The sequence below is a fragment of the Synchiropus splendidus genome, chromosome 4 (assembly GCF_027744825.2).
Source record: "Synchiropus splendidus isolate RoL2022-P1 chromosome 4, RoL_Sspl_1.0, whole genome shotgun sequence".
Lineage (NCBI taxonomy): Eukaryota > Metazoa > Chordata > Actinopteri > Syngnathiformes > Callionymidae > Synchiropus > Synchiropus splendidus.
This window is the reverse complement of record NC_071337.1, coordinates 4,311,066-4,326,774: the sequence shown is the minus strand read 5'-3', so window position 1 is coordinate 4,326,774 and position 15,709 is coordinate 4,311,066. Positions and strand designations below refer to the sequence as shown.

At 47.2% G+C, this 15,709-nt stretch overlaps 1 protein-coding gene across 1 annotated transcript; it reads right to left on the bottom strand.

Annotated features, from left to right (window-relative positions):
* Positions 1-1,716: 1,716 nt before the first annotated feature.
* Positions 1,717-14,767, bottom strand: LOC128758052 (voltage-dependent calcium channel gamma-4 subunit-like). The gene is made up of 6 exons (XM_053863832.1): positions 14,715-14,767; positions 14,381-14,599; positions 11,183-11,440; positions 9,655-9,738; positions 6,992-7,132; positions 1,717-6,913 (listed from the first exon to the last, which is right to left on the bottom strand). Exons 2-6 carry the CDS (start codon positions 14,409-14,411, stop codon positions 6,075-6,077), a joined length of 1,353 nt encoding a protein of 450 aa, XP_053719807.1. The 5' UTR covers positions 14,412-14,599; positions 14,715-14,767; the 3' UTR covers positions 1,717-6,074.
* Positions 14,768-15,709: the final 942 nt, after the last annotated feature.

Genomic DNA, 15,709 nt, shown 5'->3' with positions numbered 1-15,709 from the left:
ATATTCCACGTGTGAACCAAAGGGAGGCCCAGTTTAAGACATATGAGCAGACGCATAACACCAAAGGGTGGTGATGGCCAACGAAGCTTCATGAAACAGTGTCCTCATTTTCAGAGCTCAGAAGAGGGCGCTCTTGATTTAAAAAAAAAAAAACGTGTCGAGTTTCATTGAAATGGTTGTTCAAGTTGAAAGATTTTAGAGGGTAGAGTGTCATCTAGTGGGCTAGGAAAATAGGGGCACGGTTTCATGAAGCCTCATCTGCACCAATAGGTCAAATGAAATTTGATCAAGGCCCCGACCTCTGACACACCTGGAGTTGAAATCAAATGATCACTGCAAATTATGACTGCAGTTCCCCATAGACTTATCTTCTTTACGTGCCCTCAGTGTAATAATCTGTTCTGACTCGAGTCGTAACATCCTTCACGAGTATCAAATCTCCTTCAGATGACCTCCACAAACACTTGGGCAGGTCGACTTCCTGCTCCGTGTCGACCTCCTTCTATCCTGACGTCTCTGTGAAGCGTCTCCCACACTGTTGGCTCAGACCTTCTGCCTGTATCTAGAGAGGTTCAGAGTGGATCCACATGACAACAGAACCATCAATGCTCTCAGAACGGTTCCACGAGCCACTGTGATCTCTCTGAGCTCCAGCAGCAGCAGATCAAGGAGAAAGATTTGTGAGGGTGCAGCAGGAAAGAGCCAAGCCTTTCCTCACCCTGCACCTCTCCAGCATGTCCTGGGTCTGCCCTATGATTTCCCCCCAACAGGACAAACCCGGAGTAACAGTTTCTTTCACTCACTCTGTGAAGCCAGTGACCTTGGATTTAGGTGAAAACCGACGACTAGTTTGACTGAATTAAACAACTGTGCCTTCAACTCTGACAGCGGTGCATGATGGAGATCACTCCACGTCTCTCAGGGAACGCACTGATTCTATTGCTGCACTGGCTGAGAGAGTTTTCCTCCCGAGCAGACGTTTAATTACCACCCGTCACCGGCTGAGCTGCGGCTTTCATTATTCAGAAGCCATTTTCTGCTGTTAGTTTCGGCGAGTCTGTCAGCGTGCATGACGGTCCGATGGAGCCTGCGATTCCTGACAAAGCAAGGAGCGCTTTCACGCCAGTGACGGTGAGGAAAACATATGCTAAGAATTTGTCTGTGTGGGTGACCATGTTTGGTCAGGGATTTTCTACTGCTGCAGTGCCTTGTGGGGATTGAGGCCATTTACTGAAGGGACATCACCAATAGACACAATAAAGCTATGTCTTACAGTCTCCTTGAGAGTTCAGTCCTGTCAGTCTGAGATGATATGGAAATGAAGCTTATGTTAATTCAGACATCAGGGCTAGTGAGCCAGTTTGGGCCCCTAAAATGTCTCCTAAAGCCTGACTAACAATCATCTTCGATTTAATTTAAAGCAACTGTTGTTACTTCTGCGGCAAAAAAAAACAATTGCTGAATCCGTCTTGGTCATTTTGGCTCCTCCCCCTTTCTCACTCGTGCCATGGACTATCCCACTTTCATAATGCGGTCAGTAGCAGCCGGCGCGGCTGAGTAGAAAACGGAAGTGTGGTGAAAGTCAGATGAAAGTGATACAAAAATATATTAATAAAAATGGATTTAGGTTGAGCTGGAGACAATAAAGCACCACCAGTTTCAAATAGAACTTTATTGAATATAACTATTTATATATATATATATATTTATGTATGTGTATATACCTTTTATACTGTCCAGTGAGCATCTGTAGGATATTTTCGTATTGCTTCCGTATCACAAGTGTCAGTCCTTCGAATCTTCCCGCTAAAAATTCCTTCCAACCGTTTGGCGTCAGTCGCCGGACGTTTTTCGGCCAAAAGAAAAGTACCTGCCGGCGCTGGCTTCACAGTAAGTAACCACAATATCGAGATATCAAAGAGAAGTCAGAGTTGATTATATCCACGCGTACAAAAGTCACATTTTCTGCCAGTGTGTTCGCTGTTCTCCTGAAGCTCCCGACCCAGTAATTCACCACATAGAAACATCGAAACAGACAACATAGAGCTCACTTTCCCAGAGGACCCGACAGACGTGAAGCCTTCACAGAGCCGAGATACTCTGAAACAATGGTACACTGAGGATTATTGATACGTACACCACCAGAAAATAAATAGATAAATATAAATTCTATAGTTTACAGTCAAACACTAAGAAGAACTTTAAAAAACACTGATTATTAGGCTACGTTGGTCATGTCGGGGGGAGGGGTGGGGAGGACAACCCAAGATAGAGACAAAAACAGTGAGAAACGATTTGAGGCACAAAAGCAGTTTGAAGTTAATATGGAGGAGAATGAAAAGCGATGAAATGAAACTTGTGAGTGTTTAAGGACTCGGGAGTCAGAGATGGAAGAGTCAGAGATGAAGATACTGAGGTGGTGACTTGAAAGGACAAGATCAGGAATGAATATGTCAGAGTTTGTGGAGAGCAGAGACAGAGTTGGACCAAGAATGTTGGGGATGAAGAGGAGGAAGACAACCAGTGAGGTCCAAGATGGAGGACAGATGAGAAGGCATGACTCCAGGATGACCACGATTCGTAAGAGGAGGACTTGCTCTGGTGACGGAATATAAGAAAAAAGAGAATTGAATTCCTGGATGAATTGAAATTCATCCAGGAAACAAGCACAAAGAGGATTGAACGAGAGAAAACTCTACTCCAAATCTCTGACAGTTCTCTACCTACCTCAGGAAGACGACAGTAGCTATTTGCTTCTTTTCTTGACAGACCGTGGTATTTTTTCTGTCTGCACTCTGTAGAATTTATTGTTTTTTGTCCTCAATTCAAATTCTTTTCGAGATATAGTGGGTCACCTATTTGGGATTGAAGATCATATCCACTACACATTTGCAGAGAAAACCCATCGATTCACCACTGATTCAAGGCATATCAAACATACTGGAGTATTATTTTTGACTGAGTCAGCGCTAAATAGTGGATAGTACCTGCGTCCCTCGTTCCATGTAAACAGACGGTCATGCGTGTTCGCTATGTCTTCCACAGTAGCTTCACTTTGTCCAGTTTTCCTTGATCACCCGTCCCTCTTCCACTTCTAACCCCTGTGAATACGTCAGCCCCACTGTATGTTTCTTCTTCTTCTCCTGCTTATCTGGGACCAGGTCGCCGAGGCAGCAGTCTGAGCAGGGATGCCCAGACTTTCCTGTCCTCACACACCTCATCCAGGAGGCGTTCCCAGGCCACCCGAGAGAGACAGTCCCTCCAGCGAGTCCTGGGTCATCCCCAAGGCCTCTTCCCAAGGGGGCATGCCCGGAACACCCCTCTTGCGAGGCGACAGGGAAGCATCCAAAACAGATGCCCGAGCCGCCTCAGCTGGCTCCTCTCAGTGTAGAAGAGCTCCTCACCCTATCTCTGAGATTGGCAGTTCATGACCATAGGTGATGTCCACACTTAAATAAGTCCTAGGTTCTGTCGTCCTGATTCTAAGACGCACATGTCCAATGTCCTAATCTTCTGGTCTTTGGTGCGGCCGGGATGAATTCACAATCCTCATTTCTCTTCAGTATTTTTCCATTTCCCAGAAAAATCATGAAAGCTGAAATGGAATCCCTGTTGTTCTAGGGTTCATGCCCTCCATTGTGTGTTGACACTTTGTCGCCAATTGTATCCTATTAAGAGTGAAAGCAATTTCAATGAGTTCACCCTCTCACCGCGGGTTGATGATGCCCAAAAGCAGTGCGCATAAACAGTCCTCATAGAAATAAAAAAACACAGATTTATACCCTGCACTTCATAGACTCACCTGCAACGTTAACACACTCTACGAGACACAATCTTGTTGAACCGAAAATGGCCACTCAGGAGCAGTACGGGCGCTTCTATGGACGTGCTCAGTCCCGGCTATACAGGGATGTTCTGCACACAGTTCACGGTGTACGTTTTTAGCTGAGGGCTCTAGTGATGCCTTTTGGAATGGTGGAGCTACAGAAACAAAGCTGGATCCCAGGAACTAGGGAGGAAAGTGATGGTAGGTGGTGAGTGGGACATGCTGCTGCCAGAAGAGTATATTTGCCTTATGCTTCACTGTGCTACTTCAGTGTCAAGTCACTTGAATATGATAGCCTAAATGAAGGTCTGTAACTCTTTAGCACCGGCTTCGCTCTTTCCGCGCCTCCTAGAAGAATTCTCCCCTGCGCAGGTTTGACACCTATTAAAAGTTTGACATTCAGTTTAAGCGAGCAATAGATGTGATCCTGTCCACACAGAACATCGTGTGTAGGTTCTCCTTATATTATATGAATATGTAACTGCCTCCTGTGAGGAGTTCCCAGTCTGCAGAGGTCAGAGTTGATCAAGGAAAAACCCAATGAAGCTTCATGAAGCAGTGTCCTCATTTTCAGCGAGCACTGGGAGGCGCTCTTGGTTTAAACCTGGTTTCATTTCCAATAAAGGATTGAGCATAAAGTGCCCTCTTCTGGGCTCTGGAAATGAAGCATCACGAAGCTTCATCAGCCTCTCACTAGCAAACACGTTGGTTTATGTAATTAGCTGGTCATGATGTTTCGGAGTTGGAATCTTCATTTTTATTCCTCAAACATTTACTGGTCTGAGCTGAATGAGGAAAATAAACCGTAGACTCGAGGCAGTTGCGCGTCCGACTGCCGAACCCGCTCACGTCCCACCATCAGACAGCGTCTCAAAACACAGAAGCACTTTTTAAACTTGCTCACGTCTAATATTAAGATTCAGAACAGGAACGTTTTCAGTCCGAAACACAAATACTACAACACACTTGACTGGATTGTTATAAACACTATCAAGATAAATAATCACTATCCACAATGTGCTTTTTTTTTCCAGGCCTACGTAAAGAGGTTAGTGTGATACAATGGCTAATGCTTTATACTGACGTGAGATATTGATCAGGTTGTATCGAGATCTCCACCCCCCTGAGTGTAACCTGAACGGACCCCCTCCATGTCGACAATATTTGCAGCCCTTTGTGGAGAGACCCAGCAGCAGCCGCCCGGCAGTCGCCTGAATATCAAGTCTGGATCAGTCATGTGAACCTTGCTATCTGCCTCTTGGACGACTGTCAAAGTGTATTCATGCGGACGCACCCTGTTTTGTTTGAGCCAGGCAGATTGTGTTTTCTACGTCACAAGGGAATAAGTTCAGCTCTATGTTGCACGATGATGTGTCTCCCCAGAAACCCATCCTCACTCCCATGGCGTAATACACTGACGTTGGGAAGTGAAGTTTTACGCCCTGCACTGACGCCGAAGGCATCCTTCAGCGTTGCATATTGACGCATCAGGCATTCATTTGAAGCACGTGTTCCGCCGTTCCGTGGGATGCAGGTACTGCGTAGCACAAAAGAAAGATCCCGATGTACTCCATTAAAACATGTATCAATCGCAGAAGCCGGCAATATATTACGCCATGAGAATAGGCTGTCCCCTGCATCGGTGTTAAACTTTCCGGCCTTGACCAATCCCAACAAAGGGGGCGTGGTCAAGGTGCAGCAAATAAGAGTTTGAACTTGAGTCTTGGCAAGAAAGTAATGGAATCGTTGAAAGAGTACCTTAAATGAGCATCATAAATTCGCCAAAAGAAGCATCAGTCTTATGTGCTCCCAGTTCACCGATGTGCTCTTGGGTCAAGTAAAAGACACAAGATGGTCTTGAGTTCTCAAATCACCATGATCAAATTTCTCAAAACCCCAAACAGTGTGAAAGACCACTCTGGTCAACGTGTGCCTTGAATAAACTTAAGCTCAGGCCAACTGTACTGGGCCGCAGAAAGTGATGCGGGGCCTGACTTGCCTTGATTTTGACACTGTTTATGAAGGTTGTGATAGTGAGGGGTGTGTCAAAAACCAGTATTCTCTCTGTACTGTCTAAACTGTTAGCCAAGGAAGGCATCAGCCATTCCAAAGGGAGAAGCTGCCGGGGTTCGCATGACTGGTCATAATTTATGGCAGCTAGTCACGACAGACTCCGGGTCGGGCTCACTGCTGATGAATCTCCCGTTCAAATGTCAAACAGACCTTTCACCGCGTTTAAAGTCCACCTTTAAACCGGCGTCGTCTTTCTGTTTAGGGTATCTGAGTTGCTATCCCTGTCCCTTTTTGCCGTCAGTCGGTCCAGGGTTCCGACGTTCCCTCGCTCCCGCTCCATAGTTGCCGTTGATATCGGGGGCTGCTGGGTGGGAGCAGCAGCCGCTGTGGACGTATTTAACGGCGCAGCATTCTGGGCGGCTGCCGCGGCTGCCAGGTTTGATTTGGAGTGTGAAGGAAGCGTACCACTCCCGATCCCGGCCGCTCCACCTCCTCCAGAGCTGCTGCTGGAATCCTTGGGGAAGTAGTTATGGAGCTGGTAGAGGGTGGCGCGGTCTACGGTGCCGTAGAGAGGAGGGGCCCCACCACCGAGGCTGCCTAGCTTTGAGTCTCTAGACAGCGTGTACATGGAGATGTCCCCACCGCCACCACTTCCTCCACTGCTTTTATGGTGAGGGTTTGGAAGCGTGGCAACTGAGAAAGGTGGCGCAGACGGCGGAAGGCTGAAGGTCTTAGAGGCGCCGACCGGTGAGGTCTCTTGCGAATGAGGTGGGTCAGTGGAGCGGGAGCTGGAACGAGAGCGTCTCCTGAATCGGTAACTGGGGAGCCGCAGCATGGCGTGAGTGGTGCTCTTGAAAAGGTCGGTACGGGACCGGCAGCGCAACTCTTTGTTCTTCTCGATGTAGATATTAACCGCGAGTACGCCGACCATCTCAGCCAGGATGAAGGACAGACCTCCGAAGTAAAAGGACCAGCCGTAGGAGTAGTGCCATTTTTTATCCTCATCTTTTTTGGGCGAAATGTCACTCAGAGCCGCCGAGATGTAGACGATCACTCCGATGATGTTGCTGAGACCTGAGTCACGGGACAAGAAAGTTCTTCAGCCAACGGAATTCCGTCGAACCGTTCTCATGATGGACAGGAAACACATACCTGCTGCCACGAAGAGAATCCCCCCACCAAGAATGATGTTCCTTTTGCTCTTGTAGAAGCTGCTGGACGCAACACACACCCCGCCGAGTAAGAGCAGGATGGCGCTGAGGATGGGGAAGATACTGGATGCTCGGACCACACCTGCAACACACAGGCAGCCTTCAGACCTGAGGTGGGCTTCGATGGAATAAGAAACATCTCGACTTGGAACTGAAGACTCATGTATACATAACCCTTGGAGGGTTTCTAAAATATATCACAGATGGCAAAGGTTCGTTTGATGTTCCGAATGTTGGGGCCCGAGGGAGTCCTCATCTCCAGTCTTGGCAAACTGCCCAAGAGGAATCGACATTTCTGCTTTGCACAAGACGGTATAAATCCTACATTTTTCAGCAGGAACCAAATTTTTCTCCTTTTCTCTCGACGTGCTTCATCTCAGTCGGTGTTCTGTTTGTCAAAAGATCAGTCTGAAATAGCCGATTTATTTTTACTGAGCAGTTGAAGTGACGGAACTCATGGGAGAGCCACGGTGTTGCAGCTGCCTGATCTGAAGCCCTGAAGCGAAGATGAAGGAGACAAAAGTTTGCTGAAGCCCCGACTGACCTGCAGTTTGATCCGACAAGCACAGCATTTCATCTTACGTGGCGGCATCGTGTCGGAACAGGCGCAAATCGTAAATCCTATTGGCTAAGAGTGTAAGTCACCTGTTTTATCACAATACAGACATGTACTTATTGGTCGGGTCGACAGTACGACCTAATGCCAATCTATCGTTTACAGGAAAACATTGGAAGGTATCAAGCACTTCCTGTTCCAGCAGTTTTTCTCATATAAGAAACAATTCACAGAAAAAAAAGTTGCTTCACTGAAGGAGACAATGATAAAACTCTTCAACGTTAAACAGCATCAGGAACTCAGTTTTGCTCAGTTATTGGTTTGACCGGACGAACAAACTGATCAGGCCTGGTCAAGTCGCATGCGGCTCTTTGCCCAGTTTCATTCGGCTCTTCGCCAAATGAGCCGCAACACGGAGCCACCGAACCGGCTGCGTTTTCGGTCAAGTTGCTGTTGAGATGATTGTTTATACAGGAAATAAGTAAAAAAAAAACGTAAAAGAAAAAAAAGTTTTTCTGACGAAATTTCGGAATATTGTTCCAAGACTTTGAATCACGTTTAACTTTGAAACAGGAAAAAGGATCCATTTTCCTGAATGAGCGCACCATACATACGTTGCCATAATGTGCAGGCAACCATTCAAATGTCATATCTGTTTCCTCCTGAAGTTTACACAGCTGTAGTTTACAGTCATGCTTCTTTTGTCTTTCCAATATTTCACACATTGTTTCTTCGAAGCTGTTGTTTTCAACCCAAGCGTGCACACAGCAATGTGATTACGCTGAGCGAAACGGTGACTTATTTTTTCAGACCAAGGTCGATTTTTTTTTCGCGTTGGAAAGAGCGTGCACCCGGTCAGTCAAAACTCTCATTGTTGACGCGTCACATACCAAAACATTCGCCATGTCTCAGCACCTTTCGGAGAATACGTTAGCTGATGTATGTGTGAATAATCCAGCTCATACCGACGTAAACTGCCGGCGTTGTACAGAGGACTGGATCGGCACTGAGAGACAGATAGATACAAGCCTCCACACACTCCATGTCAACAGAGGGAGCCGCTCTCTCGCGGACAGGAAGAGCTCCGCCCCTCTCGCTATGCTTCCACACAATGTTCCCTAAACACGCGTCCCTTCTTCCACACAAAACTACTGCGAAATTTCACGTAAATTCCGTAACCAGCCAGTTCCTAGAGTCTGTCCGTAATTTTGGAAGTTACCGATGAATGTTATATATTTGGTTATATTTTGCATCGTCCTAGACATGCAAAGATAGGTACGTCAATATTATCCTCCGAAGTTTTTGCAGTTTTGTGCTGTTAGCGTGCAACGCTGGTTATAACAACTGACCATGCAACGACCAGGCACATTGAGCGCTTAACCCTTTGGTTTTCAGCAGAACGTTCACTCATACGTCTGTGTAGACAAAGCTAAGAGCCACAGTCATGGCTCTGCGATGACTTTCCTGCCAATTCCACCATTAACTTTAGCCTCCTTTCTCCCGCTCCTCTACCTGACACGTGCGGCATCATGTTCCCTCCCTCATGTGCCAAACGCTCATGTTTGACCACAAATACTGGTGGCAAATCAGCCCGTGAAAAGCACCGTTGAAAGCCCTCATTGGTCCACGATGAACAGCGGCAGACATGAGAGTTGACGCTAGCGTCCCCCCCTCCTCCACAGAAATTGACGTCTTTACATAACATACGGATGGAACGTATAGTTTGAGAAGGTTCATGGCAGAAGGAGAGGAACCGCAGTGGAGGCAGGATGTGTACGCTGAAAATAATCCATTAGTGAAGGCTGCTCTTTCAATCCTTCCGTGGAAAATAAAGCTCTGCGCACACCCCCAGACGCACAACCTTGTGCACCGGGACCAGTTTTTTCTGCACTCATCTCCAGGAACACTTCAAATCTGACATCCAAGCATTGATGTCCGCCCACTTCCCCCTTCTGTGGTTGTGCGAGCGATGTGCCTAGATGCGCACGCACGAACGCACGTCCAGCGCCATTTATCTGCAGCATGTGAGTGGAGTGTTCGTCACTCACGCAGCAGATACTCGGCCGCATCTTGGTCGTAGTCGGCGTCGTCGGGGAAGTGATTGATCTGGGAGCACACGCCTCGCTTCAGACCTGGGAGGAACAGAGGAGGGAAACACGGATGAAGCCCGAACTCTCTTCTGCTTTCACGTAGCTGCATCTGATCTCATCTAATCTGGTTGCATGAATGTGGGGACATTGGGAAAGTGTGTGTGTTCCTGGTTTGTCCTTTCATAATGCCTTTGTGGGGACCATTTGGCTGGATATCTCAAATCCAAGCCTCAATTTCAGTGAGTGTGAGTGTGAGTGTGTGTGTGAGAGTGTGTGTGTGAGAGTGAGTGTGGGTGTGTGTGTGAGTGTGTGAGAGTGAGTGAGTGTGTGTGTGTGTGTGTGAGAGAGTGTGTGTGAGTGTGTGTGTGTGTGTGTGTGTGTGAGAGAGAGTGTGTGTGAGTGTGTGTGTGAGAGTGAGTGTGTGTGTGAGTGTGTGAGAGTGAGTGTGTCATAGTAAGTGTGGGTGTGTGTGTGAGAGTGAGTGAGTGTGTGTGTGTGTGTGTGTGAGAGAGTGTGTGTGAGTGTGTGTGTGTGTGTGTGAGAGAGAGTGTGTGTGAGTGTGTGTGTGAGAGTGAGTGTGTGTGTGAGTGTGTGAGAGTGAGTGAGTGTGTGTGTGTGTGTGTGTGTGTGAGAGTGAGTGTGTGTGAGTGTGTGTGAGTGTGTCATAGTAAGTGTGGGTGTGTGTGAGAGTGTGTGTGAGAGTGAGTGTGTGTGTGTGAGTGTGTGAGTGTGTGAGAGTGAGTGTGTGTGTGAGTGTGTGAGAGTGAGTGAGTGTGTGTGTGTGTGTGTGTGAGAGTGAGTGTGTGAGAGTGTGTGTGAGAGTGAGTGTGAGTGTGTGAGAGTGAGTGTGTGTGTGAGTGTGAGTGAGAGTGTGAGTGGGTGTGTAAGTGTGTGAGTGTGTAAATGTGACTGAGTGTGCACGAGTGTGAGCGCGCGCGAGAGTGTGTGTGTGTGTGTGAGAGAACGTGAGCGTGAGTGTGAGTGTGAGTGTGAGTGTGAGTGTGTAAATGTGAGTGTGTGTGCGTGCGTGAGCATGTGTGCATGTCATATGTATTAGTATAGCATAAACACAATGCTTCAATAGCATTGACTGTGAACCAACTCCAGTGAACAAGCCTTGTCGACAATATGAGCTCCTTCCATACACAATATCAATGTGTCAGTCCAGCACCTTGACACCAACGCTTCAATTGTCTTTGTCCATTTGCATTTTTTTTGTAGCGCCTCCTGAGGGGGGGTGACATGGAGCGTGTGTGTGTGAGAGCACATGAGTGTGCAGTTCATTCTGAACATCAACAGAACCTCTTCAGCTCATAATGTTGCGACGCCTGCTGCAGGTTGTCAGCTTGACTTCTTCATGGATGTGCGGCTTGTTGTCTGCATCTGCTGTGTGTGTATGTTCACCTATTTATGTCTATTGTTATTACACTGATGCGCGCCACACACACACTCTCTCACACACACACAGAGTAGCCACCAGCGCTACCTTCCAGACAGCAGATCCTCCAGAGTCCAGAGTGGGTGAGGGCCCCGGGATCTTTCTTGTCCTTGTTGTTGTTGTTGTTGTCGTCCTGCGTGGAGTTAGCGGTGCTGTTGCAGATGAACGCTCGGGCGTAGAGCCAGTAGTCGGTGCCGATGGCAACGGTCATCAGGGCGAAGGCTGCGAAGGCCCCCATGGTGGTCAGCAGCACCTGGATGCCGCGCTCGCACCAGACTAACGCCGGCCGCGGCAGGAAGCTGATGTCTGCGGGCGAGATTGTCCAGACGTCACATAGAGCCATTCATCCAGAGAAGTGGAGATGAGGGTGGAAAAGACGAATAAGGCAGAGAGGAGGAAGACAATGAGGAGAAGAGAGAACCAAACCAGGCCAGTTCAAACCGCCAACATCCACCTGATGCGGCCGTTCATTGATCCCAGACGACGAGCTGGACGCCGAATTGTTCTCTGGACATCTGCTGTGTTGCCATGGCAACACCGTTCCTCAAAAAGACCACTCTGACCCTGAAAACCTTTCTGCTGGAAGATGCATCAGACACAGAAGGAAGTGACTTTGACTTTCCTCTGTGGTGGACGGTTGTAACTCTGGGTGTGATGACTAATCCCAGTGTGTAGCGCACCAGACGCGCAGCTGCAGTTCTGCTACATGAGGCCGGTGAATCCTGATTCAGCCGAGATCAAGTGTGTGACGTGTTTTCAAGATGATCACAAGCAGGTACACTCACTGCCCCGCTGCTGAGGACCTTCGAGGCTTCGTGAAGCCTCATTTTCTGATCTCAATAGGCGGCGCTGTTGGCTTGAAAATAAGTGGTTTCATTGGGGTTGAAATAGTATCTCTACGACTGTAGAGCAGAGCCCCATCTAGAGGGCTCCGAGCACGACGCTTCATGAAGCTTCATCAGCACTTGTAGCCAATAAAAAAGGTTCAGGGTTTCCATGAAAGCCCTGAGGGGCCTGACATCAGAGCCTGTGATGGGCTGGTGAGGCTTCATGAAACAGGCTCCTCATTTTCAGAGGTCAGAAGGTGGCGCTCTTGGTCTAAAAATGATATCAAGCTACACTGAAATGGTTGTTCAAATCAAAGGATTTTGGAGCAGACAGTGGCATCCAGTAGCTTCATTAAGCCACATGGCGCAGTGTTTCATGAAGCCTCATAGGGTGAAAATGCTTCTGCTTTTGTAGTTGTTGTGTTTTGATTTAGCCTTGATTTAGTCGTATACTGCTGCGACACCGTCCATCCTAGAATCTCCTCACCTCTGACGACGTCATCTTAGGTGGCTAAACTGCAGACTGAGAAGAGAGAGAGATGGGCTACGCAACCTGGATCATGGGGTTAATAGCTGGACTAAGCTAGCATGTAGCCAGTAACTGGTCTAAACTAGCATGTAGCCAGAAGCTGGACTAAGCTAGCATGTAGCCAGTATCTGGGCTAAGCTAGCATGTCGCCAGTAGCTGGACTAAGCTAGCATGTAGCCAGTAGCTGGACTAAGCTAGCATGTAGCCAGTAACTGGTCTACGCTAGAGTGTAGCCAGTATCTGGACTAAGCTAGCATGTAGCCTGTAGCTGGACTAAGCTAGCATGTAGCCAGTAGCTGGACTAAGCTAGAGTGTAGCCAGTATCTGGACTAAGCTAGCATGTAGGCAGTAGCTGGACTAAGCTAGAGTGTAGCCAGTAGCTGGACTAAGCTAGCATGTAGCCAGTAGCTGGACTCAGCTAGCATGTAGCCAGTAGCTGGACTAAGCTAGCATGTAGCCAGCAGCTGGACTATGAGCGGCCGCTGCACCAGCTTCAGGTTTGTTTTATATTCACCGCGGACATCCACAAAGTCCGAGAAGGTTAAACACGCAGTTACACTTCTTGATTGTCGATAACACTATTAGATCGTCGGCACGTCTGAGGAGCAGTATGTTTACTTCTGCTACGTAGCTGATGTCAGCTGTGTTTTGTAACTAGCAACCACAGTGATCTGGAATTTGTCTTCACCCAGGGCGTTCTGATCTTTAGTTCTCACTAGAGGATTGTAAGATGTGATTTGTTGTTTTTAAGAGACAACATTACGTCCACGTTAGAAACTGTTAGCATGGTTGCTAAGCTAGTATGAATATCAGCTGAATATTTCATGCTATTCAGCAACTTGTGAGTTGAATCCAGACAAGCGGATTCCTGATCTGAAGTTAAGCTCCTGGTTCTGGGCAGCAGGACTGGAAGGACTGAAGAGCTAGTGGCGCCACCCCTGGTCACGGAGGTGCATTACTCTCTCTCCACTGCATGTTAACCAGGAGAACATGGCACATTTGGACTCGGCGGCTTGATCGAGTCACTGCCTGAGTCGGGCTACGCTCCGCATGTAACCACGGTCAGTGACACAAAAGACTCCAGCAGCCAACGGAAAACAAATTCAGCGACTTCAGAAGTTGCCGTACACTCGACCTCGGGAAGGATTCTTGGACTAACAAGGGCACAAGTGTCAAAGCAGCCATGACAAAACATCCCATCGGCCTCCGTCACGTCACCTTGCACAGTTCACATTCCAGTTCCGTCCAGCGTCTGTATGTCTAATATCATTCAAATGTTTCAGAAGACAAAATCAAACAAAAAAACACTCTGAATTGTTCATTTTTGTGGTTCAGAACTGGAAAATAAATACTGCAAGTCAGTTTTAAGACCCCACTTTGTTGGCAGGAACCAACGGATGCCATTCAACTCAACGTCACTGTACAGTGGATGTAAGCCTCTTCTGTATTTTAGCATTTATTTATGTGCTGTTTCTAAAGAAGGAGAAAGAATAAACAGAAATATGTACATTTCATTTGTTGGAAAACAATTTAAAAATGCTAATTTGGTGGGAAATTTTTAAAAAGCATTTAAACTGAAGAGCCTAATGAAAACACTCTTCATTTGCAAATATAAAACAGACATTTCCATGAATGTTTTTTGAGGTGGATTTCAAGATGTCATTAAAAATGAACTGAAGAGGTGAACAAATGGATCATTTCTGGTAAATGTTAGCAAGCGGCGCTAAAACGAAGCCAGACAACCGGACCTGAAGTGGTCGGGTTTGGAGCCGGTCTGCTGGAGTTGTTGGCGTCGCTGCTGACCCCCGGACGCTTGAGTCGTCCGTCTGCTGTGAGTTGTGTGCGTGTTGGTGTGGCATCCATCCTGGGGCAGATCTCTGCGTGTCTTACCTGAGGGCATGCTTCGGGTTTTCGCCTCCATCTCCTCTGCTGCGGTGGGTCTCAGTGGTCAGCGAGGGTCACTCTGCAGCGTCCGAGCTTCCTCCATCCACCGCCGAGGCAACACCTGCCTCCCTTGTCTTCCTCCACGTCCGTCCTCCAGCGAGCAGCCGAGGCGAGTGAGTCCTCACTTGTGTCCGCTGGTCTCTGGGAACTGTCACAGCAGTTGTCCTGAGGAGGAAACAGACGCGTGGGTGAGAGGTGAGGTGTGCTTCAGAATGGTGATGAGGGTGACGACGATGATGAAGAGGATGAAGAGGAAGGTGAAAAAAAAAATTGGATGAACCTGAAGATGAATTCAATCCTTCCTGCTGCTGCTTTGCATCCACTGAAGAGAGCGAGAGCGAGAGAGAGAGAGAGAGAGAGATGAAGCAACAGAAGAGAACAGCGTGCTCTATTCCGTCACCATGGTAACAGAGGATTCTAAAGTCTATGATGGAGCTGGCGAGAGAGTGTGTGTGTGTGTGTGTGTTTTGTGGGAGTAGTGGATGCAACATCAGCTCAGTCCTTCTCAGATTATAAAATGGGAATTCATGAATATGTGTGATAACTGATGGAATATGACAAAGGCCCGCGCACGAACGCGCTTCTGAACACACACACACACACACACACACAAATCAATATATGCATGTCAACATCACACAGTGCGTGCACACCTCCACAAGTTTGAGCCACACACACAATCTCAGTCATGCACTGACTGGCAGACACACACACACACACACACCAGTGCAGTCATGTCAGTCGTGAGTGCCAGATGAAGCTTCATGAAGCAGTGTCCTCGCTCGATGGCACTATGATGTTTGTCCTTGAACATCGAGGGCCAACCACTGGGCTCTGAAAATGAGGCTTCATGAAGCTCCAGCAGCCAAACCAGGAAGAACTGTTTATTCTGGAGCGTGTAGGGTGGCTGGGTCTAGTAGGGTTCAGGATCAGAGTTGGTCAGAAAATCCAGAACTCACAATGTGTATTTTATTTTATTTTATTTTCTATTATTGTATTTCATTTTATTTTATTTTGATTGAAACTGAATCACTTCATCATCCTAACTTTCCTTTCCTTTTTTTGTCACTTATTAAAGCAAAAAATCCCATTATTATTATTATTATTATTATTATTATTATTATTATTATTATTTATGGATTTGTTTATTTTTACAGTGCATTTCACTTAACTATAGTATTGATTGATTTGAATTCATCCATCATATTATTATTGTTATTTCCACGATGATTGCATATCTACTGATATGCAATGAAATATATATTTGCGCTCATT